Source organism: Ovis aries, chromosome 3 (assembly GCF_016772045.2).
Source record: "Ovis aries strain OAR_USU_Benz2616 breed Rambouillet chromosome 3, ARS-UI_Ramb_v3.0, whole genome shotgun sequence".
Classification (NCBI taxonomy): domain Eukaryota; kingdom Metazoa; phylum Chordata; class Mammalia; order Artiodactyla; family Bovidae; genus Ovis; species Ovis aries.
In genome coordinates, this window is record NC_056056.1 from 214,095,878 (window position 1) to 214,118,502 (window position 22,625).

Consider the following 22,625-nt stretch of genomic DNA (forward strand, 5'->3'; position numbering starts at 1 on the left):
GGGTGACCGGCCCCCTTGACCCCGGCCCAGCCCAGTGAGACAGGAGCAAACCCTAGGGAGAAGAGAACTAGTAGGCCCCTGTTCCAGAAATTTAGCTGGACCCCTTCTGGGGAGGGGGTAACTGGGGGGAAGTCCTGGCTGGATCCCTTCCTAGGTTGGGGGTAACGGGGGAATTCCCAACTGGATCCCTTCCTAGGTAGGGGGGGTAACTGGGGAGGTCCCAGCTGGACCTCTGCCTGGGTTGGGGTAACCAGGGGCAGGTGTCCCCCTGTAACCCTGACGGGCACAGCAGAACTGGGAGACCAGTGCTTGTGGGGGTAGAGGACAGGCCCCCGCAGCCTGCACAGGTGTGGGTAACACACAGGTGCACTGTTCTGGGCACATGAGGTCTGAAGGCCCGCCGGGCTCATGGAGGCGCTGCTCTAGACAGAGATCCTCCGACCACAGCCGCTGTGCTGGGGACACAGCTGCAGCTGATGGCAGCCGCACATGATGCTCTCGACATTCCCCAAGCAGGCCTGGCACTCACAGAGACTTGATAGTGGGTCCTGATCAGAACGGTACATTCCTAGAAATTTTGCATGAACTCTTGAGAAGCAGCTGCTTAGCGGTCAAAGGATCCCTCCTCGTCCACCTGCCTGGCCCTTGGCTGAGGCTTGAGGCTGTCCCTCCTCCTCCCCTGCACAGACATGGGGTGTGTGGCCTGCCTGTCAACACACGCTCATGTATACACAAGGGAAGGAACCACCAGGACAGCACTCAAGGGGTCAGAGAGGCTGAGCCACAGGCCAGGAAGAGGAAATAACAAAAGGAGACTGAAAGAAATATAATCGAGGGAGAAAGGTCTCCAGCGCCCCAGCCCCGTGCGATCGCATCCACTCCCTCCCTCCTCCCAAGCGTCAGAGCGATTGTCTGCAGCGAGTTAAACCACAGGCACCGGACACGGTTTCCATGGCAACCCCTCCCGGCTCTAATTCAGCACTGAGTTAAAAATGATATCAAATAATTGGAGAGAGCAGGAGAGCATAGCCAGCAGCCTGACCCCCCCCCCCGCCCCCCGTGCCTTCCCTTCACTGGGCGTTCAGGTGTGCGGGAGCTCAGATGACCATGTCATAGAGGGGGGCAGGTGGGCCACAGACTCAGCCGGGGCCCCGGAATGGTCTCTAGGGCCTGGGATCAGCAGCCCAGGTGAAGGACAGAAAGGGACAGAGCGAGTCCCTCCCGCATGCCCTGCTGCACAGCCTCAGGACACCTGTGACACACATTTGCGAACGAGGGTGCTGAGCAACCAGACCCAGCCACTTCCTGCTTCATCCAGCTATGGGCAGCACATGCCCTCGCTGGGGTGGGCAGCCTGCCTGCCTGGTGGCTCCTGCCTGCACTTTACCCTGCACCCAGCCTGGGGGAGAAGACACGAGGGTCCCAACCCCCGGTGCTGGCTCCTAGCAGCTGCTGAGTCCCCCATAAGGCAGGTGCCCAACCCCATCACTCACAGTGGTGAGACCCCAAGGACCTGCAGGTCTAAGCCATGGAGGTTGGATGCAGGACCCTCATCACACAGGCCTCATGGCTCTCAGACAACTATCAAAGGAGCCAAGGACCTTTCTAGGCTCCAAGAAGTTGGGGCAGCCTGCGAATCTCCCTGGGCACTCTTGCAGGGTTGTGATCCCACGCCTTCAAAAGGTGATCTGAGCTCAAATTCTCGTTCATTAACTATTAGCCGTGAGGCTTTGGGCAAATGATGTTTCTGGGTCTCAGTTTCCTCATCTGTAAAATGGAACCAAACCCGATCACCCCAGGGCTGGAGGAGAACTGGCACGGGAACACTGGGCTTGTGTAGGGGCTCAGACATCAGGGTCTGAGTCACAAGCCCCCTCTTCCCTTTGGTGGACAGTGGAGGCGGGAGCAGCACGCAGAGGGTGGGAAGGAGGTCTGGGTGGTCTCTGTCCTGGGTGAGCTCGAGCAGATCTCTTCACCTCTCTGGGCTTAACTTTATGCACAAATACTGAGGCATCACGGTTTTATAAACAAAGTGACTTAGGAAGACTCCCCTCACTCCCCGGCCCCACATTTCATCTGTATGGACTGAGGCCTTGCAGACCACACACAGGCCTCCTGCAACACCTGAGCTTTGCTCTCGACTCTCTCTCCCCGCCGCCTGGCCTTGCAGCCCGTGGGCAGCCCCTACCTGCAGCGATGGCCGTTCTGTTGTCCACGCTCACTGCTACGGCTGTGCTCACGGTCACCACCGCAGGCTCACTGGGACTTTCTGGGGGAAAAATTGCCAAGTCACACTTTCAGCACCTGAGGAGGAGCTGAAGGTGGGGCAGGCTGGGGAGCCCGGTAAACACCATGTTCCCCGTGCGAGTAGGGGGCTTCCAGGGGGCTGCCTGGTACCACCCACCTCCGGTCTTTGTTGAGTGTCTCCTACATATGCCCTAAAGGCAGGGTGCCGCCCACCTCCCCGTGCAGCTCTGAAGCTGCCAGGTGGTCCCTGCCCCTCTGGATGGCATAGCATTGCCAGGTCCCCAACTGCTGACTGGCCTGCCTGCAGCTGCCCGCTGGAGCCCAGGGACCCCACTGGAGCCCACCCAGGGACTTGCATGGCATCTCAGGGCCCTATCAAGTGGGAGACGGGGTGTGTTCCCGGACAAGGAGCTAGCTGACCCTGAGTTGTCCTTCATCAGTCACGTGAGTCAAGGTGGCAATGACAGCCCCTTTGGGAAGCCAGATGCCAGGGCTGCATGGGGCCCAGAAGGCCAGCTGGCGTCTGACACATCCACAGAGCCCCCATAAACCCTGGGGGCCTCCATGTCACTGCCCGCTTGGCAGCTGTGCTCTGGGGACTCGGCCAGGCTCCAGGGCCCGCCTGGAGGTGCCTCTCCAGCTCCGAGGAGAGCCAGGCTGCCAGGCGTGGCACCAGCTCGAGCTCCGCATCCGCACAGAGCTTCCGCGCTGAGGGGTGTGGACAAGCGCACCCGCGGCTCCTGGACTTCACGTCCCTGAACCTGCTCTTCAGGGCGCTCTTGTCCACGGGGTCAAGTTCCTCACTAAGATTCCTGAGAAAGAGGTACGGTTTTATCACGTGCTCTCTCTCCTGTTAGAATGTCTCTCATCAGACACTGCTTGAAACAAATAGGTCATGAGACTCCTAGTGTCGGCCGTGAGGAAGCTTAAATCAACCACTGGTTTCTCCCATTTGCTCTTTCCAGGCCAGCACCACCCATCACACCTTGCTGGGACCAAATACCTCACAGAAATGGAAAATAACTCTGATTCTAGGAACTGACTCTACGGAAGGTTGTCCTGGGGTCTAGGAGTTCGCTATGATGAAGACACAAGGGAACACATGTCTCTGCATGGGTGGCTGTTTCTCTCTCTCCTTTTCTCTAAAACGGAAGCTGGCTTCCCCCGCTTGCTTTTGAAATGTCTGGAGGATACTGATGGGGTGACCCCCTGCAGGCTGCCCCGGCAGCAGGCTGCCTCCAGGACAGACTTGCTGTGTGTGTTCCACGGGCTTGGAAGGGACACCCGCATATGGGGTGGGGCCCTGATGAAACGGTCTCTGGGGATGTTGGGGGTCTTAGCGAATGTGTCATCGGGCAGCTACCCGGCCCCACACCTGGCTGCATGAGCCAGCTACCAGGGGGTGGCGGTGGGGCCTGGGGCTGGCCCCAGAAAGGGGGCTGTGGGCACGGAGGCCACAGGCCTGAGCCGCTAGGGCTCTGGCGAGACCCTGCTCCGTGCTAGCAGTCTTAGCACCGACTGCAAGAGATAGCTCAGCTTGGCCAGGGCTTGTCCTGGGGTCAGGCGGAGGGTTGAGAGTCAGCCTGGGGAGATGGGCCTCCCCTCATCCTGCAGCTGAACCCTGCCAGCCTACTCGGGGTCCCCCATTATACAGGTTGTTTTCTCTCTCTGCAGTTGGGGGTGGGGAATGTATGAGGGTCCCCTTGCTGGCCCCCAACTCTCCCTCCTCGCCTTGCACTCAGCTCTGCCCACCGCCTTCCTGCCCCCTGCCCCTCCAAGGCTACCAGCAGGCCCGTTCTGGGGACAGTATGGGCAGGAGGGAGCCTGTCACCTGGGGGAGGGGGCACGGTGCCGCCCCAGAACCTCTGACGACCTCACGGACCTCCTGCTCTAGACATATGGGAAGGAGGAGGTGTCCCTGAGGCTTGGGCTCCATGTGGGAAGAGGTCACAGCCTGCCTCCTGCCCCACCATTGCCTTACACACAGTGACGTGCAGTGAGACCCTGGCCCTGTGCCCCCCTCCCCCCAACTGTGTGGTCCTGGTGAGCCTCAGACTTTCTCTGTGTAAGAAGAGGCCGTGCATGCCAGATGAGCTACGTGTGGATAAGTGTTGCGTAACGCGATGGGAGGATGGACAGGAAGGCATCTGGAGGGCGGCTCAGTGGGGGCGGCTCTCGCTGGGCTGCCTGGGGGTGGTTGTGGCGGCGGTGGACAGACACCTTGGAGGGAGGACAAGCCTCCACCCCAAGTCGACCCCCAGCCGCCCTCCTCCCCTTTCCTCCTCTCCTGCCCCCTCAGCTCACTCGGCCTGGTGGACATGGATACTTCTGGGCCCTCTCGCTCACTGTGCAGGGTCAAAGTCCCAGAGGGGACTCGTGGACCCTCTCTGGACCACAGACTCTTCAAGTGGGAATCGAGAGAGTGAGCTCTTGGGCTTCCGGGGTCCAGTCTGTCTTGAATATTGTGCAGCTTACCTGGGGCTCTGTTGAAGCTGCTTGGCATCTTTTCTGGGCCATCTCTTGCTGGGTTAGGGGTTGGGGGCTGCAGCTCTGAACCCACCCCTGCAGTCACTGGATGAGCAGGCCTGTGCTGGCTGGAGCCTGAGGCCCATTCACTACCCTCCTCAGGCCCTTCAGCCCTTGGTGACCTGGCAGCCGGGAGGCACCCTGTTATTATCGGGAGTGGCTGAGGGGCTGGCTGGGGCTCAGGGTTGCCCTCCTGGGAGACATCAACAGCCCAGCCCTCTCGTCCCCACTGTGGAATAAAGTCTGTTTCTTTCATGGTGTGAGCATCTGTCAGAAACACTCAGAAATTTAGAAATAGAAAATTCTTAGAGGCCAACTGTCCCAATAGCCTCCTATGCAGAATCTGGGCTGGAATCCAGCCCTTTCTGACTTTTGGGTCAAACCTCTCTCCTTTGTTCTAGCTTTTAAATGGCATCGCTGACTGCTGACCAGGGAATGAAATGACCTACCCTGGGTGTGGGTGGAGGTCAGTGGGAGGGGACCCCAAGGTCTGGATGGTTGTCTTGTATCCCTGGGGGGAGTGGGGATGCCCTGGCCTTGGAGCTCTGGACATGGCTTACCCGGTCCTTCTGCCGAACGGAGGTTGAAGACCATGCTGCCAGGAGGATGCTCGGCGGCCTGGCGGTACCACAGAGGGAAGTGGTCCAGGGTGAACATGCTGTCCTCATCCGCCGGAGTCAGGAACCTCCTGCAAGGAGAAAGACCTGGCACGTCCCCTAGATCCGGGAGCACGGTCCTCCCTGTCTTCTGTTCTTACAAGGTCACCGTGGCCGGGCCAGGGGAGCGACTCCCCTCTGCCTTGGGGGAGGTGTAGGCAGGAAAGATTAGCCCCTAAGGGGGCATTGTCCCAGACGACGCTCCCTGGCTATTCCTGCCTTTTCCAGAATCAGATGCTGGTGCATCAGCAGGCACACCGCGGGAAGAGCAGAGGTTCTGCCTAATGAAAGGCCTTCATCGCCTTGTAAACTGCTTGTGTTTCTTCTGGATAAACCCTGATTCCTCTGTTGGGCAAGTAGCGTGTCTGCAGGAAGAAGCCGCACAGTCGCAGAGGGGCTCATATGTGTCCGACTCTGCTCTTCATGACACGCTGGCGGGGTGGCCCCAGGTTGGGTGGGATTCTTCTGGAATTCAGGCTTTGCCAGCAGTGGGGCTTCTCAGACTCAGCACCGTGGACGTTTGGGGCGGACATCGTCGTGGGCCGGCCCCTGCACAGTGGGGTGCACAGCTGCCCCCCTGGTCTCTACCCACTGGCTGCCGGTAGCAAGCCCCTCTCCCCAAGCTGTGACAACAGAAACATCTCTGGACATTGCCCGGTCAACCTGGGGTGGGAGTGGGAGGCAGAATCGTGGGCTCAGGGCAGGGGGAACGTCGTCAACAAGCACGGCATGGCCAGATCCAGCTGGGCACTCAGAGACGCATCCCGGTGGGCGCCCGCAGCTGCTCCCCTCTTGGGGGTGATTGTTTCCCTCCTCTGCTGGGGATCTGTCCAGGGTGGTGTGAGCCCGGGTAGGAGGCAGGTTTCTCTGGCTCCCCAGCCTGTCAGCCCCAACCCTTCTTCCCCTACACTCCTGGAGTCCGGCGTCAGGCTGCTCACTAACCACAGCGACACCCCAGGGACTCTGCTCCTGGTGCCCGGCGGGACTCACTTGTCGGAGACCTTCTCGGAGCCCACGAACAGGCTGCTTCTGAGGAGGCCGGCCCGGGTGCCCAAGAAGGCCATGTCCACCACTTGCTCGGACTCGCTGTGGGCAGACAAAGCAGGTGTCATCACGCTGGGCCAGGGTGGGTGCCGGGCAGGACTCACAGGCCCCTCCCAGAGCCGGGTCCTGTGGTCGATCTCTCGGGGGCTGTTGGGCACTGGCTTTTGCTGTTGTGAGATTCCCCCTTGCTCAGGGGCCCCTGGGCCTCTGCCCGCTGCGTGCACTCAGCTTTGGGGCAGCGGCTGACTCTGGCAGACAGAAGGGACTCAGGAAGAGAGGTTTTAGCCCCAGGACAAAAGGAAAGTAACTCCTTGTGCCCAGCACACACTCAGCACCGTGTCCCGTGAAGCTGGTTTCACATATTTGCCCTATTCCTGAGATTGGGAAGGAGCAGACTTCTATGTCTGCCCAGAGAAGTCTGGGCAGACCAACAAGATCTGGGGAGGGCCCGCGGGCTGGAGGGCCCCGAGCCTTCTCACAGGCCCAGAGTGGCCCTGTGGGAACCATGCCACATGGGAGGTCGTCACTGTTTTAAAAATTTCAGCTGTTTTGAAAATTTTACCTTTTATTTTTTGGCCACACTGGGCAGCACATGAGATCCTAGATCGACAAGGGGTTGAACCCACGCCCCCTGCATATTGGAAGGGTGGAGTCTTAATAACTGGATTGCCAGGGAAGTCCCAGATTTCAGCTTTACTGACGTATAACTGACATAAAATTGTAAGGTAGCTTAAGCATGTGTCATGGTGATTTGATATATTTATATATTGTGAAAGGATTCCCTCCATTGTGTGTGTGTATGTGTGCGTGTGTGTGTGCATGTGTGAACACTTCCGTTCCACTTTCTTAGCTCATCTCAGTTACAAAATCCAGTGTTCTGAATAGAATCAGCCCCTACTCATCCTACAAGGTCTGTCCACTTCCCCCGTCTCCTCCCCCACTGCCCCTCCAGCCCCCAGTAATCACTTTTTCACTGTTTCTGAGTTAGTTACCTTTTTAAAAAAGATTCCACATGTAAGTGATACTACACAGTATTCCTGTGTCTCTGTCTGGCTTATTTCGTTTAACATAATGCCCTCTGGGTTCATCCACGTCATTGCAAATGGCAAGATTCCCTTCTTTTTCAAGGCTGAGTCATAGTCCGTTGAGTACATCCACCACATCTCCTCTTTATCCGTTCATCCACCAGTGGACGCTGAGGCTGTTTCCATGTCTTGGCTGCTGTGAGCAACACAGCAGCGGACAGGCACGTGTAGACATCTCTCCAGGAGCCTGTCTTTGCTTCCTTTGGATAAACGCCCAGCAGCGGGGTTGCTGGATCGTGTGATAGTGCTGTTTAAATTTCTGGAGGAGCCTCCGCATCATTTTCCATAGTGGCAAAATCAGTTTACATTCCCACTCACTGAACACAACGGTTTCCTTTTCTCTACATCCTCACAAACACTTATTATCGCTCATCTTTCTGATAATAGCCAACTTGCAAAGACGACTGAGATCTTTTTTTTTGGTGCTGCAGTGAACCCAGGATTTTAAAGTGTTTGCTGTGCTCTGACCCACAGCTGTTGCCGCATCTGCTGCCTCTTGTCTGGTGGGCCCACTCATGCTGTCCGACCACCCCTTGTCTGGCCGGTGGGAGCCTCTTCAGTTTGTCTCCAGTGTCCTGTTAGCACAACCTCCTCAGTCTTTACTGACTTGCACTTGGGATGACGAGATGCCCCCGGCTCATTCTGTCCACCTTCTGCCCCGGTCCTGGAAGTAGATACTTCTCCAGGGGTCACTGGCTCATTTCAGCGAGGGCTTCCTAGAGTGGACACTGAAACTCCACATGGTTGGGTCTGGGGTGCTCATTGAGGTCAGCCCTTTCAGTGGACAAGGATCTCCTCTTTGTTTCTTTCAGGGAAAATACATCATGAGTTCATTGATATTTCCAATCCATATTTAATTTTCCATCTCAACTTTAATTTAAAAAATCTGCACTGTGGGGCTTCCCTGATGGTCCAGTGGTTAAATTTCATCTTTCAGTGCAAGGGCTGCAGGTTTGATCTGTAGTCAGAGAGCTAAGATCCTGCATGCCCCGGGGCCAAAAAACCAAAACACAAAATACAGAAGCGATATTGTAACAGATTCAATAAAGGCTTTAAAAATGGTCCACATCAAAAAAAGCTTAAAAAATGTTTGTGCCTCTTTTCTCATCTGCTGAAAATCTTGTTCCTAACGACATTAGTGACACTATTTGCTCTGTCTATCCATGTAGTTTGGAATAACAGTGCCAATAAATATAGTGTCTAGAAATGTGCTTATGGAACACAGTTTTTAAGATTTTCATTTGTTTAGAGTTTACAGTTCTGTGCTTTCAAGTCCCTCGACAGAAGTCCCTGCTGTGTGGTTATTGATTCACAACCAGGTTCGTTTCACTTGCCTTCACATTTTCAGAGTTTATTTTTTAAATTTAATTTCATTTTATAATGACATGATTTACACAGTCCCAGAGTCAAATATGCAAAGTAAACCATGTTCAGAAGAATCTGTTTCTGTCTCCATCCCTCTGCCCCTTCATTCTTCTTATTAGTAAGCTCTTTGCTTGCTTGTTTATTCTTCCATTAAAAATATGTAAGCATAGATACGTAAGCACATGCTCGTGCACGTTTCTATATGGAGTTTGATGTAATCCCACTTGTCGGTTTTTGCTTTTGTTGTGCTTGCCTGCAGAGACAGATCTAGAAAGATCTTGTCAAGACTGATGTCTGGGGCTTCCTTGGTGACTCAGTGGTAAAGAATCCGCCTGCCATTCTTGGACCATTATAGACAGGAGACATGGGTTCGATCCCCGACCCAGGAAGTTTCCACAAACTGGGGGGCAGCGAAGCCTGAGTCGCACAGCTGCTGAGCCTACGCTCTGGAGCCTGGGAGCCACAGCTAGGGAAGCCTGAGCAGCCTAGAGTGCGACAAAAGAGAAGTCGCCCCAGTGAGAAACCCCGAGTGCCGCAAGTCGAGGGCAGTCCCCGCTCTCCGCAGCCGAGAAAAGCCTGAGCGGCAGCGAAGACTCAGTTTACCCAAAAATAAGTAGATAAATGCCATTATTATTACTTTTTAAAGACTGATGTTAAGAAGCACATTGCCTATGTTTCCTTCTAGGAGTTTTTTGGTTCCAGGTCGTATATGTAAGTCTTTAATGCATCCTAAGCTGATTTTTGTTTATGGTGTGAGACAGTGGTCTATAATTTCTTTTCTTTTCTTTCTCCTTTTGTGTGCGGCGGTCCGGTTTTCCCGACACCATTTGTTAAAGAGACTGTCCTTTCTCCTGCGTATATCGTTTGTTCCTTTGTCAAGTAGGAGTTATCCACGTGTTTCTGGGCTCTCAATTCCGTTCCATTGATCCACGTCTCTGTTTTTCTGCCAATACCATGCTCTTTTGATTACCCCAGGTTATCTTTCCTGACGTACTCCCTGGTCAAATATATTTGCTCCTCAGTGTCCTCCCGACGTTAAAAACATCAGCTAATTTCTGAACTTGGAAACATAAAGACTGCACCTCTTCTCACTAAACCCAATGACCCACCCCCATGGTAGAAGGCAGGATAGAACAGAGGGCCAAGAGTCCAGCCACTGAAAACCGGCTGCCTAGTTTTGACTCTGGCTCTGCCACTAATGACGCAGATGGCCTTGGGCAAGTTGCCTGTCTCACTCGGCCTTGGTTTCCTCATCTGTAAAATGGGGGTAACGATGGGATCTGTTTTGTCAGTTTGTTGTGAGGATCAAATGGCTTCATGTACACTAAGTACTTGGAACAGTGCTGGCCCACTGTATTCTTCATTCTTCAGTTTCATTTAATTTTGGATAGATAACACAAGGCTTCCCAGGTGGCTCAGATGGTAAAGAATCTGCCTGCCAATGCAGGAGATGGGGGCTCAGTCCCAGGGTCAGGAAGATCTCCTGGAGGAGGGCGTGGCAACTCACTCCAGTTATTCTTGTCTAAAGAATCCCAAGGGCAGAGGAGCCTGGTGGGCTACAGTCCATGGGGTTGCAGAGTAGGACACAACCGAGGGACGAGCATGCACACGCGTTCACATGGACTCAACATGGTACCAAAAATTATATAGAGCAAATCTCTCCGTCCTGGGGTCAGCTGTCTGTGCTCTTACCGGAGCAGCCAGTGAGGACTGTTTCCTACAGAGTCTTCCATAGATTTACATGTGTACACATTCCCCCTACCTAGTATGTTTCTGCCCCTTTAACAGAAACGGGAGCGTATCATCATGCACTGTTCCACGTCTTGCTTTTTTTTTTTTTTTTTTTTTTACAAACAAGAATAAGTTTATTTACAAAAAATACAATAATTATCAAGTATAAACTGAGATGATTTCTCCTCTTCCTGTGACAGAAAGTAACAGCCTTTACTTTCAAATGAAGGTTTCTGGTATACAGTGCACACTGAGTGACGTGCTGCTCTTGTTTATGCTTTTCTAAATAATTCCAGGAGGCCTATTAATGATATGCACATGGGTCATTCCCCTCAAATCTTATTTCCAGTACTATGCACAAGTCCAACACAACTGGAACAGAACAAGGTAAGACAGCATTGAACTGAAAAAGCTGTACCCCAACAGTAAAGTGTGATTTTTCTTAAAGTATTAACCTAGTGGTTTAGAACTGAAACCATACTTTTGGGCTTTAAAAAGAAAGTCCACTATGATTTTTAATGGCAGAACAATTCCACTACAGCCAACATCACCTGGCTAGCTTTCCACGTTTGCCATTTAAGAAACAGATTTCTATAGTATTCAATTCTGTATGCTTTTTGTCTTACGGCCTCTAATCAGAGTCACTGCTGCTGCTCGAGGAGTCCGTTGACATAACCTCTACATCGTCCTCGTTTTCTTTGTTGTGCCCTGGAGGTTCCAGCAGGAAGTCGTGACTGTGGTTGGGTGGGAGCATGCTCATCGCCATGTCACTTGCCTGCCATGGGTACTGTGGAGCAAGGACATCGGGCAGTCTGCCGGCTGCAAGTGCGTCCCCTGGGAGATGACCATTTACTCCATTAGTGGAAGGATTGTTCATCTGACCCAGTAATCCACTTCTCATCTCCAAATCAGTTGGGTATGGTCTCCGTGGGTCCCCTGGGACCCAGGTCAGTGGGGCACACACAGCATTACTTGCACTAATCCTATGTGCATACTTAATTATTTCTTCAGAGGAAATAGCACCTTTCCTTGCTTTTTCTATTGACTTGAGTTTTTCTTTTGCTTGGTAAACAGCTGTTGCCAGTATCTGTTCTGCTTCCTTTAGCTGTTTTTGTAGTTGCTGAATATCACTGTCTCTCTTTTCTACTTCTTTTTCTAAAACTTGCATTTCATGATGGATTTTTCCCTGATTAAGTGCCAATTTCATTAGTTCCTGAAATTCCCCATCTCTGTGAATTAACAACTCCAGGACCTGGTTTTCCTCTCCAGACTGTAGCAACTTTTGGTTTCTTGAAATTGCCAGCATTTCTATAAGTTCTCTCGACAAGACCTCCAGATCTTCCAGCGCTGAGAGCAGCCGCTCTCGCGTGCTGTTACCGCCGGCCGCTCCTAAGCCGCCGCCCGGACGCTCCTTCTTCTCCTCGCCGCTCGACGCCGCCGCCATGGTACCCACGGGCTGGCGTCCGCCCACGTCTTGCTTTTTTAATTAAGAGCTTGTTCCTGTAAGATTCTGTTGGTGTTTTCAAGAGGAAGCACTGGTTATTAAATGTCTAGGAGAGATCTGACATCGCTGGGATGTGAATGTTGACTCTTACTGTTCAAGAACAGGGGTGGCCCCTGCATCCTTCAGCTCAGCGCTGCCTAACGCCCTTCTGGTACTCATGTGTGCATTCACACACTCACATCCGTCCTTTTTGTCCACCTTCCCGTGAGACACCAGCGCCCCAGGTGAAGAGGAGCAGAGGGAGACAGGACTCACCAAGGTCACGTTTGTACCACACTCAGCCTCGACCTCACCAGCTGGAAACGGGCCCCAAAGGCTTGAGCTGTGCTGTTCGGGGGCAGTTGGGCTGATGCTTGTCCCCCCTGCCCCTGCCAGTTGAAGCCTGGCACCAAGGGAGGGGTTCTGGGAACTGGGCTACAGGGTGTGGTGTGGGTGTTTCCTCGGTGGAAGCTTTGCCAAGTCCCTGCTGTCCCAGGGGGCTGTGAGGGTCACCATCTTCCCACGTCTATGGGTGTGACACCCCACGTCTTCCCACCCTCCCCTCTTCTTAGGCCAAAGGACCTGGGTGATCTCCTGAGCTGCCCACCAGGTCATGGGAGGCCCTGCCTTGACCCAGGAACACCAGGGGCAGGACCCAGCTGCACCAGGACTTACTCGGAGCTGTTGAGGGCCAGTGCCGTCCAGTATGCCTCCATGGGGGCCGTGACCACCGCGTCAAACAGTGCCTCCTGCAGCAGCTCCTCGTCACCTGGGGCAAAGTCCGGAGACCATCCTCCGCTTACTCCCCCGCGATCATGCGGGCTCAGCTCCCACCCCCTGCCCAGGAGCCCTGACCCTCAGGGTCTAAAGGTGCCTCAGAGAAGGTCTGGAACACTCAGAGCCCCTGCTGTCTGCCAGAGGAGGTCATCTCCGGAGGCCAGGAGGCCGTGTCCTCTGCCCCAGTGTGTGGGCAGAACTCAGCGATTCCCAGGCCTCTCCAGCTCTCAGGCTCTGTGAAGTCAGGAGGCCTGCCTGCCAGCTGCCCCTGCCTCCTTCTCCCCCAAAACTAGCCTTGGGGCCTCTGCATACCCTGGTCTGATGCTTCTGCCCTGTCTCTGTCTGGGTGGCCCTTTCTATCCCTTCCTTTCTCTAAAACATTTATTGATGTTTATTGAGGTGAAATCCACACAATGGACACCCTACGGATGGCATGCAATCTGGCATTTACACTTGCGCAGAGACCCGCAGCCCCCTTTACAACACCGAGTTCTCATGGCCCCAAAGGACTGCCATGAGGTGGGTCCTTTCACCCTCAGCTTGAGTGATGCCCCTGATGAGGGTCCCCTTCCCCACACAATACCTGCTCATGGCCTCATCACCCCTGCAATGACTAGCCTACATCCACTCAAGTGCTGGTCCCATTACTGGCTTCTCCCCTCAACCACAGACTCCGTGATTGCACGGCCTGGTCTGCACTCATCGGAAGCTTCACTGATGAACACCACCACCCTCACCCCGCCTGGCTGGCTGGAGAATGTGTCTAGCACAGACGTGTGGGTGGAATGAATGAATGAATGAGGCCTTGTTGGGATGGCATGGGAGGTGGGGACTTCTCTCAGGGGGACACTGATGTGACAGGATGATCCACAACTCCTTCCAAAGAGGAAGAGGTGGGACCCAGTGGAGGGTGGCCCTGCATTCGTGCAGGGACTTGGGGTTACCTGGACCCCGCTAAGGGAACACTCACAGATCGAGGCTGCAGGAGATGATGCCTTGAGGGAGCCTTACCTTGCCTGCTGGCTGGGGAGTGAGATCGTGGGGCCCTACTGAGTGACGGGGACAAACCTAATGGGCAGGCCAGTGCCCATCACTGTGGGCCCTTAACAGTGCCCGGGGGACAGAGGCTTAAAGGGACCCTAGTCCCTGCCATGGGGACACACCCGTGCCCTTGCAGGTCTCAGAGCCCTTGTCACTGGTATGGCTCTGGGGGGACTGGCTGTGTCCTCTCATTCGAGGGGATCTCTCTGGTCTCCCTGAGCCATTTGTGATCTCTGCAAGCAGGGCACTCGAGCCTCCACCCAGCCCTTCATCCCCGCAGAGTCCTGAGCTCGGGCCAGGGGACACTCACACTCCAGGGCAGGGTCCTCCTGGGTCAGGAAGCGCACCACGGCCTCCAGCTGGGTCAGCTTACGGTGCTCTGGGTCGATGTCCGTGATGCAGTAGATCCTGGAAACCCGGCAGAGCCCGTTACCCCGAGTCCGGGTGGCCCCCCATCCCCGCTCTGCACCCCGCCAGGCCCCGGGTCCTCACCAGTCGCCGGCCAGGCTCAGGTCTGGGTGAAGCAGGTCGTGCAGGCCTGAAAGCAGAATCCCGGCTCAGTCCAGGGCTCACGGACCCAGTGCTCTAAAAGCAGCCTCGGGGCAGGGAGGGCCAGCCGCATCCTGCCAGCTTCTCGGGCAGAGGTGGGCTCCGCGTGGAGCCCAGTGGTGTCCTGGTAATGTTGCTCTCTAAATGCCTTCCATCCCAACACCTCCTGTCTACACCCTGCCCCCTGGGATCGCCCTCGAGGAAGCCTTGGCTTACCTGGCTTCATCGTGTCCAGCTGAGCCCGGGGCCGTGTGTGTCTGTGGCCACACCCTCAGCACAGAGGCCGGCACCGGGACTCACAGGCCCCTCTGGCAGCACGGCCCGGCCCACAGAGCCCCGGCTGGGTTGGCCCTGCCCTGTGTCCCTGGAGAACCTAGTTTTCCTCAGAACTGTGCAGAGGTGCTGGGCACTGGCCAACCCACCTTCTTCCACTGACGTGTTCCCCAGGAGGATGTATTCTCCGTGACCTCGGGACAGCACCACCCCCAAGCTGCAGGCAGAGCAGAGGACACAGGCTAGAGGTCAACTGGGGCCTGGCCTGCTGCCCCCCAACCTTGGACCCTCCAAGTACACAGCCCACGACAGTGAGTACAAACCGCTGCCCCCACCCCGCCCCAGCTCTGAGTGCCTCCCTCCCCGAACCCTAGCAAAGACTTCTGCTCTGTCATCAGCATCTTTCCTGAGAAGGACCTGGACAAGAGAGGGCAAGGCCCCCTCCACTCGCGTTCTGTTGGATTAACCCTGGACCTCTTGGGGGCTCCAAAGATGGAGAAGGGTCTCAGGGTCCTACATGTCCCGTGGTCAGGGAGGCCCCTCCCACCTGGAGAATCCCACCTCGTATTCCTCTCCCTCCTGGAAGATCATCTTTTGAGGCTTGGCTGATACCTGAACCACCTAGGGGGTTTATAGGGTCCTAGCGCCTGGGCCCCACCTCAGGAATCCTGAGTAAGGAAGGAAAGACCTGGACACAATGTCACAAGTTCCTGTAGGCACCCCAGGGACCAGCCGGGACTGGGGACCACCCTTCATCAAGCAATGGGGAATTCAGAGAGAAGGGGCATTTGCTCTTTGCACTGCATGACGCTGGAGCCGAACATTTATATAATGGGAGGGAAACTGAGAGGCCTTCACGGCTTACCTTTCATCTTACAACTACTTACAGTTGCATCGCTTTAAGACCTCCAGGTAGATCATGACGTTTATTACTAATTCTCTCAATACTGCAGAGAAGCAGCTATTATTATCATCCCCCATTTTATAGGTGAGACATCTAAGGCACAGAGCAGTTAAGTAACTTGCCTAAGATCTCACAGCCTATGAACGGCGGAGCTGGGATTGCAACTTAGTTTAGCTCCTGGCCCTGAACACTGGGCCATACTGCAACACTGAGTCACACAGCAAAGCAGGTGTAGACCTCAGCTTTCCTGAGTGTGGACCTGGGTCTTTTTCTGTTATCACAAAGATGCCAACTACTTATGAGTGAATCCAGTCCCAGACCTGAAAGTCCCACCTGAGCGGTTGGCCCTGACACTGTACCCCACCCCCAGCGCCCCCCCCCCCCCAAGTGAGATCCAGGCCCCTCACCTGAAAGGTGTGTCACTGATGTCCGTGAAGAAATAGTCGTTGGTCAAGAAAAGAACTCGCTTCTGAAAAAGGCACCAGGGAAGTGTGCCGGCTGGGGAGGGAGTGCCAACCGCCCCTCCCTCCCTCCCCATGTGCCACTTGACGCCCCGCCCCCCCCCCCCCACCCCGCACCGCCCCTCGACTCAAAGGCCTTTTCCCACAGGCACACTGCAGCCCTGGGGAAGGTGTGCCTGACTGAGGGCCATAGTCCAGACTGCACTGTCCCTATGGGGCCATGAGTTACCACGTGTACCACTCAGGAATGGAAATTTGAAATCTCAGTTACTGTCAGTTAACAGAAATGAAAACCTAGAAAGCCTGGCTGGCTGGTGGCCCCTGCACTGGCCAGTGGCTGCGGTTCAGGAGGGACCAGCACAGGCTGCTGGCTGGAGCTCACACTTGTACATCCTACCAGGAACAGCCCGCCTCTGGAGTCCAGACCCCTCCAGGCCTTGCTGCCCTTCACAGCTTCTCTTTCCTTTCAAAGCTGCCATGTTGAAGTTGAGTTGGATTTGCACAAGTCAGGGCATCGGGGGGTGTGCACTGTGGCTAAGACAGGCACAGGCATCATACAGCCCTGGTCTAAGCCCTGCTGGTCACTCACGGGCTGGTGAGCTTGGGTGAGTGACCTCACGTTCTTGGGCATCGCATTTCTGTTTGTAAATCAGAATCGACAAGAGCATCCCCAGTGGGCTGCTGGGAGGCGGTGAGGGTGTTTACAGTGGGCGGGAAGGGCAGAGTTGATTGGGCTCCAATGCCCCATAGGCTGTACCATCTGCACACACTTGGATGCCTCTGGGAAAGCCGCACACTGCACTTGGCCATGGGGCTATCCTTATCCCCTTTGCCTTTTTTTTTTTTTCAGGCTTTTCTTCTGGGTTGGAAACTGGAGTAAGATGTTGGATGGGACACAGAGTGAGAAGGTAGCAAAAAAGGTTTGTTTCAATAGGAAACCAGCTGTGGACCAAACGAGAAAGGACAGTTCCCAGCTTGGGCCTCGTCCTGCCTGATGCCCTCTGGCCCCCTCTGCTTCAGGCAGACCCTCTCCCAGTTGGGTGGGGGGTCTGGGAGCCATGGGGGCAGCTGGGAGCCAGCCAGGGCACTGATGGGCTCCAAGTGGGGCTGGTTTGAGACTGAAACTGGAGAGCATTAACATTTTCTTTCTTTCTTTCTCTTTTTTTTTAATTGAAGAAAAGTTGAAATGCGCAAATCTAGATGTATCATTTCAGCAGCTTTGATAAATGTATGCTGTTGTGGGATTGCCTCCTGGGTTGAGATAGGGATTGTGTGCAGCCCCTGTGATCACTGCCTGCTTCAGGTCAGCCCCCCTCCCCCCCCAACCGTCTTCCTGGGCGAGCTCTGCTCTGACCGCCATCCCCAGGGCTTAGGTTTGCTGTGCTCACAGCACGAGCCCTTTCGCCGCCACTTCTGCTCCACGGAGCGTCCCTGAGACCCACCCGTGCTGTCGAGCATGTCAGCGCTGTGCTCCTTTCCCTCCCAAGCAGCAAGTACTTCAGGGAGGGCAAACTGCGGGCATACTTCTAGGTTTGCCCTCTGTGGGTGGTCATCCGGGTGTTCCCAGTTTAGGGCTGTTTTGAGTAAAACTGCTGTGAACGTGTTCTTCTTGTGGACGTGTGTCTTCATTTCTCTTGGTAAGTACCAGGGAAGGAATTCCTTTGCAAAATATGCAAATTATGTTTGCCTTTATAAAACACTGCCAACTTCCCCAAATTATTTCATTATACTTCCACTAGCAATGTATGAACTCCAATTTCTCCACATCTTTGCCAGAATTATCAGTCTTTCAAATTGTAGTTATGTTAGAGGGTATGGGAGTAGTTTTCATTTGCATTTCCCTGACAACTAAAGTCGCTGGTTGGGCTTTTCATGGGCTTGTTGGTCGTGTCTGTCTCTTCATTTCTAAAAGGTCTGCCAAAGTGTCTTGCCCACATTTTTAAAATTACGTTGTTAGACTTTTTGTTAGTAATCTGGAGAAGTTCTTTATGGTCTGGACACAGCCTATGTCTGGATTTTCATTTTCTTAATTGTGTCTCCGGATGAACAGAACTGTTTTTTGATGAAATTCAATTTTTCAAATGTTATTTTATGTTTAATGCCTTTGGTGCTTTTGTCAAAGAAAACTACATAACCTCAGGTTGTAAAGATTTTCGGCTGCATTTTCTTCTAGAAGCCTTATAGTGTTAGCTTTTACGTTGAGAGCTTTGTAATAGAGCGACATTGAAATTAATTTTTGTGTATGGTATGAGTATATCTCAGTGACTTTTGATACATTTATTCAATTGTTCCGGCACCATTTGTTGAAAAGTCTTTCCTTTCTCCATTGATTTGCCAAGGTGTCTTTATCGAAAATATGCTGGCGACTGGTGTGTTTTCCTGTGTGTTTCATTTCCGTAGTCTCCGTTCCATGGATCCATTTGTCTATTCACATGCCAGTACCACTCTGCTTGGTTACTGCAGCTTTGAAGTAAGCTTTGAAAGCAGGTACTGTGAATCATCCATCTCATTCAACAAAAAGAATTTGTCCTTCTTTTTCAAGATAGTTTTGGCCATGTTAGGTCTTTTGCATATTCACATAGATTTTAGAATCACCTTCTTCTATGTCTAGAAGTGTGTTAGGTTTTTTAAATTGGGATTGTGTTGAATCTATAGGTTAATTTTGGGAGAATAGACATCTTAGGAGTATTGATCTTACAATCCATAAACACGGTTATACTTTCCTATTAATTTAATTTTTTATTTGACGTGCTTTCTGCAGTGTTATGTAGCTTTCAGTGTAGAGGTCATATACGTGAGATTTATTCCTATTTTATATTCTTTGTGCTGTGGAAATTGGAACTTGAAAGTATTTTCATTTTGCAAATGTTTCTGGCTATATATAAAAGTATAACTGATTTTTATAATAGTACTCTGTGTTCTGTGAACTGGCTAAATTTATCTATTAGTTCCAGCAGCTGTTTTGCAAATTTGAGGGATTTTCTATGTGAACAATTATCTTGCTGTGAACAAAGATAGCTTTACTCTCTCCTTTCTACTTTTCATGCCTTTTATTTTGTTGCCCAGCCTTATTAGAAAGACAGGTTCTCGCCAGGTCCCCGGCAATGTTGGACGCAAGTGGTGAAACCAGACACCTTACCAGGTTCACAGTCTCGGAGAGTGTTCAGTCATTCACCACTGAAAGTGAACTTTTCCACACATGGTTTGTTTTTTATCAGATTGGGGATGCTTCCTTCTGCTCCCAGTGAGGTTTTGTCAAGCGTGTTCAGCATGCTTTGGGGCAGCCAAGTGCTGGTTTCTTCTCGTGTGTTAATGAAATGGGGTAACTTCCCTCTCTGCGGCTGTTATCTTACGCTTGCTCACCCTACAAACCCCACAACACAACAGCAACATTTTTCCTTTAAACAGTTGTCTTTTTGAGAAGTTAAAAGAACGAATGAAATCTTATCCTAACCCACGCATTTATCGTTTCCAGTGCTGCTCATTTTTCTTTGTGTTGATCTAAGTTTCCATCTGTGTCATTTTTCTTCTGCCTGAGGAACTTCCTTAAGTATTTCTCTTAGGGAAGAACTTTGATCTCCTTTATTTGAAATTGTCTTTATTTCACCTCTTTTTGAGGTGGGAGCACCCCGACACCTGTGACTGGGAGTCTGGTTGAGATAAGGGTGGAGGTGCCTGGAAGCCACCTCTGCCTTTTCTGCCTCACGAGAAGGACCTGCTGGGCCTGATGGGTCATCAGAGATGCTGACCGGCCTGCCTGAGGGAGGCCCTCTCAGTCCAGAGCTTGAAAACAACAGGCAGAGGCCAAAGAACCGACGCAGGTCCCGGGGAGAGCCAGCCTGCACATCTAAAAGGGATGCAGAGAGTTACTTTCTTTCCCAGGGCTTCCATGTTTGGCTTCCAGGAAAGTCCATGTCTGTGAAAGAAGCTGGGTCTAATCGTTGCCGACGGATGCCCATGTTCTTCCCTCGGAGGCGAAAGGGCAGCGGCAGTGGGAGGGAAGAGGTGACATTTGTAAATATGTCAAGGGACAATGCAGAGTCAGTGCCAGCCAGTGGGGCCTTTTACACGGAAAGAGGAAGCCGTGCCTTGTAAGTGACAAGCGAGTCTGTGGGGACAGGAAGGCATCGCTGGGTGGACCCATTCCTGAAAATCAGCTCTGAGGATCAGCAGTAATTTTTAACTTCTTCACAGATGACATGCTTTACAAGAGCTGCTAACACTTTGCAAAACTAACTGTCACTTTCCCTGTTTCCAGGGGCTTCCCTGGTGTCTCAGACAGTAAAGAATCTGCCTGCAAAGCAGGAGACCTGGGTTTGATCCCTGGATTGGGAAGATCCCCTGGAGAAGGGAATGGCAACCCACTCCAGTATTCTTGCCTGGAGAATTCCAGCGGAGCCTGGCAGGCTACAGTCCATAGGATTGCAAAGAGTTGGACTCGACTGAGCGACTAACACCTTCCCCCTTTCCACCGTAAACAACAAAAGGGCCACCTAGCAGGCAGGTAAGGCAGAAAGAGGGCTTCCCAGGTGACGCTAGTGGTAAAGAACCCACCCGCCAATGTAGGAGACGTAAGAGACGCAGGTTTGACTCCTGGGTTGGGAAGATTCCCTGGAGGAGGGCGTGGTAACCCACTCCAGTATTCTTGTCTGGGAAGGTTGCAAAGAGTCGGATACCACTGAGCAACTTAGCATCCATGAAAGGCAGAAAGAAGACCCGTGAAGGGCTGGGCTTTCTGCTGCTTCACCCTAGGCCCCTGAGAGGCAAGCCCTGAAGAGGGGTCACTCCCTGGCCAAAGCTCTGTGGGGCTGATGCTGGCTGGGCTGGGCCCCTCGCTCGGGCCCTCCAGGCTCCAGCAAGTTCTCAAGATTTACTCTCTGATTCAGCCAGGTCCCTTGTCAACACCGCCAACCTTAATTAACCAGGATGCCACATCCTGGGACCAGACCTCAGCCTTTTCCTGGAGCGCTTACCCCTCTGTCCAGCGGGACTTTCACGTCCATGGAGAGAGACCCAGTCTCCCCATTGATCATGGCCGTTCTCAGCTTTGAGGAGAAAGAAAACAAAATCAGTTGCTCAGCACACACTGGAGTGTGGAGGCTCTGAGCCTTGGCTTAGAGGTCCACCCTGGGAACACGCTTGGTTTTCCCCTTTCCCCTGCGAGCAGAGCCCAGGTGGGAAAAGAGATCTGCTTCCAGGGCTCTATTCCCCTCAGCTGGAATTCTAGAATTCACTAAGATAAGGCTCCCAGTGGGCTAATGAGTGAGGGGCACTGTGGCCAACCCTCCAGACACAAGTTCCTCCAGGAGGAGCTCCTGACACCAAGGCTGGCCTGCAGCCGCCCGATCCCAAACTCTGCGGCTACAGACGCGAGCTCCTTCAACCTCGGAGGGAGCAGCTGTTATCTCTCTGGGGCTGTGGGGAGAACCATCTGTTAGCAGCACCAGTTCTGCTTTGGGCCCGGAAAGTCTCCACCGAGGGAGCGGGGTGAGCTCAGCACCTACGCACTCCTCACCCCCGGTCCCCGCCGTCCAGCCACCCACCCTCTCCCCCTGCGCCACTCACTGTTCCAGCCTGGTCCTCCCACTCCACTTCCGAGAGGTCCACGCTGTTGTAGTTGGGCTTGGGCTTCAGTTTCTTCCCCTCTCGGTACTGAGTAGGCCAGGCAGGCGAGAGACTTGAAGTTAGCACAAGGCCCCGCTCAAGCCTAGCCCTTCCTGAAGGCCCGTGGGGCAAAGCCATAAACCAGAACATCTCGGCCATTCCTCCACCCGAGGCAGAGGGGCCCTGGCTAGCATTCGTGACGGATGGTTCTGGGCCTCAGAGGGGGATCTCCTTTGACAAGGAGCTTGCCCTGGTTTGGGACTCTAATTGTTAGAAAGTTCTTCCTCATCCAGAGGAGAAATCTGTCTCCCTGTGACTTTTACTACTGGCCCACCAGGGATGTCCCTATATTGGGTTCTTAAATGGAATCCATTCACTGTTTCAACTGTTTCTATAAACTACCCCCAAATCTGGGTGTGGTGGCTCAGATGGTAAAGGAGCTGCCCAGAATTTGGAAGACCCAAGTTCGAACCCTGAGTCAGGAAGATCCCCTGGAGGAAGGCATGACTACCCACTCCAGTACTCTTGCCTGGAGAATCCCATGGACAGAGGAGCCTGGCAGGCTACGGTCTGTGTGGTTGCAGAGAGTCGGACATGACTGAACCCACACATATGAACTGCCCCCAAATCCCGTACGGTTAAGACCTCAAGGCAAATAGGCTTGGCACCTACCAGGGGTCGGAGGTCAGGATGCGAGAGGATGTAGCCGTTGTTGGTGTTCAGAAAGGCGTAGCCATGCACCCCGAGCTGGGGAGACAGGGATCGAGTGGGTATCAGGGGGTCTTTGTGCAGGAAGAGTGGGACTCGGCAGGGAGGAGGACCAGGATGGGGAGAAGTGGCAGAGGCCACAGAGCAGGACGCAGCTGATGTGGCCAAGGG

At 53.5% G+C, this 22,625-nt stretch overlaps 2 protein-coding genes across 2 annotated transcripts in view; both read right to left on the minus strand.

Moving 5' to 3' along the window:
* Positions 1–22,625, minus strand: part of CACNA2D4 (calcium voltage-gated channel auxiliary subunit alpha2delta 4) — a 67,964-nt gene that overhangs the window by 28,707 nt on the left and 16,632 nt on the right. Inside the window, exons 16-26 of the mRNA XM_027965995.3 lie at positions 22,419–22,493; positions 21,708–21,794; positions 21,116–21,187; positions 16,089–16,150; positions 14,927–14,994; positions 14,448–14,493; positions 14,266–14,363; positions 12,813–12,906; positions 6,420–6,515; positions 5,334–5,461; positions 2,189–2,269 (exon numbers count right to left, since the gene is read on the minus strand). Coding sequence (XP_027821796.1) covers positions 2,189–2,269; positions 5,334–5,461; positions 6,420–6,515; positions 12,813–12,906; positions 14,266–14,363; positions 14,448–14,493; positions 14,927–14,994; positions 16,089–16,150; positions 21,116–21,187; positions 21,708–21,794; positions 22,419–22,493 — 907 coding nt within the window. The remainder of the gene's footprint in view (positions 1–2,188; positions 2,270–5,333; positions 5,462–6,419; positions 6,516–12,812; positions 12,907–14,265; positions 14,364–14,447; positions 14,494–14,926; positions 14,995–16,088; positions 16,151–21,115; positions 21,188–21,707; positions 21,795–22,418; positions 22,494–22,625) is intronic.
* On the minus strand, positions 10,843–12,112 carry LOC114114077 (mediator of RNA polymerase II transcription subunit 4). Its single transcript, XM_027968045.2, has one exon. It carries the CDS (start codon positions 12,096–12,098, stop codon positions 11,286–11,288), a length of 813 nt encoding a protein of 270 aa, XP_027823846.1. The 5' UTR covers positions 12,099–12,112; the 3' UTR covers positions 10,843–11,285.

Excerpts from the sequence above, each read along its gene's own strand:
- LOC114114077 (XM_027968045.2), bottom strand. The coding sequence starts at position 12,098 with ATGGCGGCGGCGTCGAGCGGCGAGGAGAAGAAGGAGCGTCCGGGCGGC.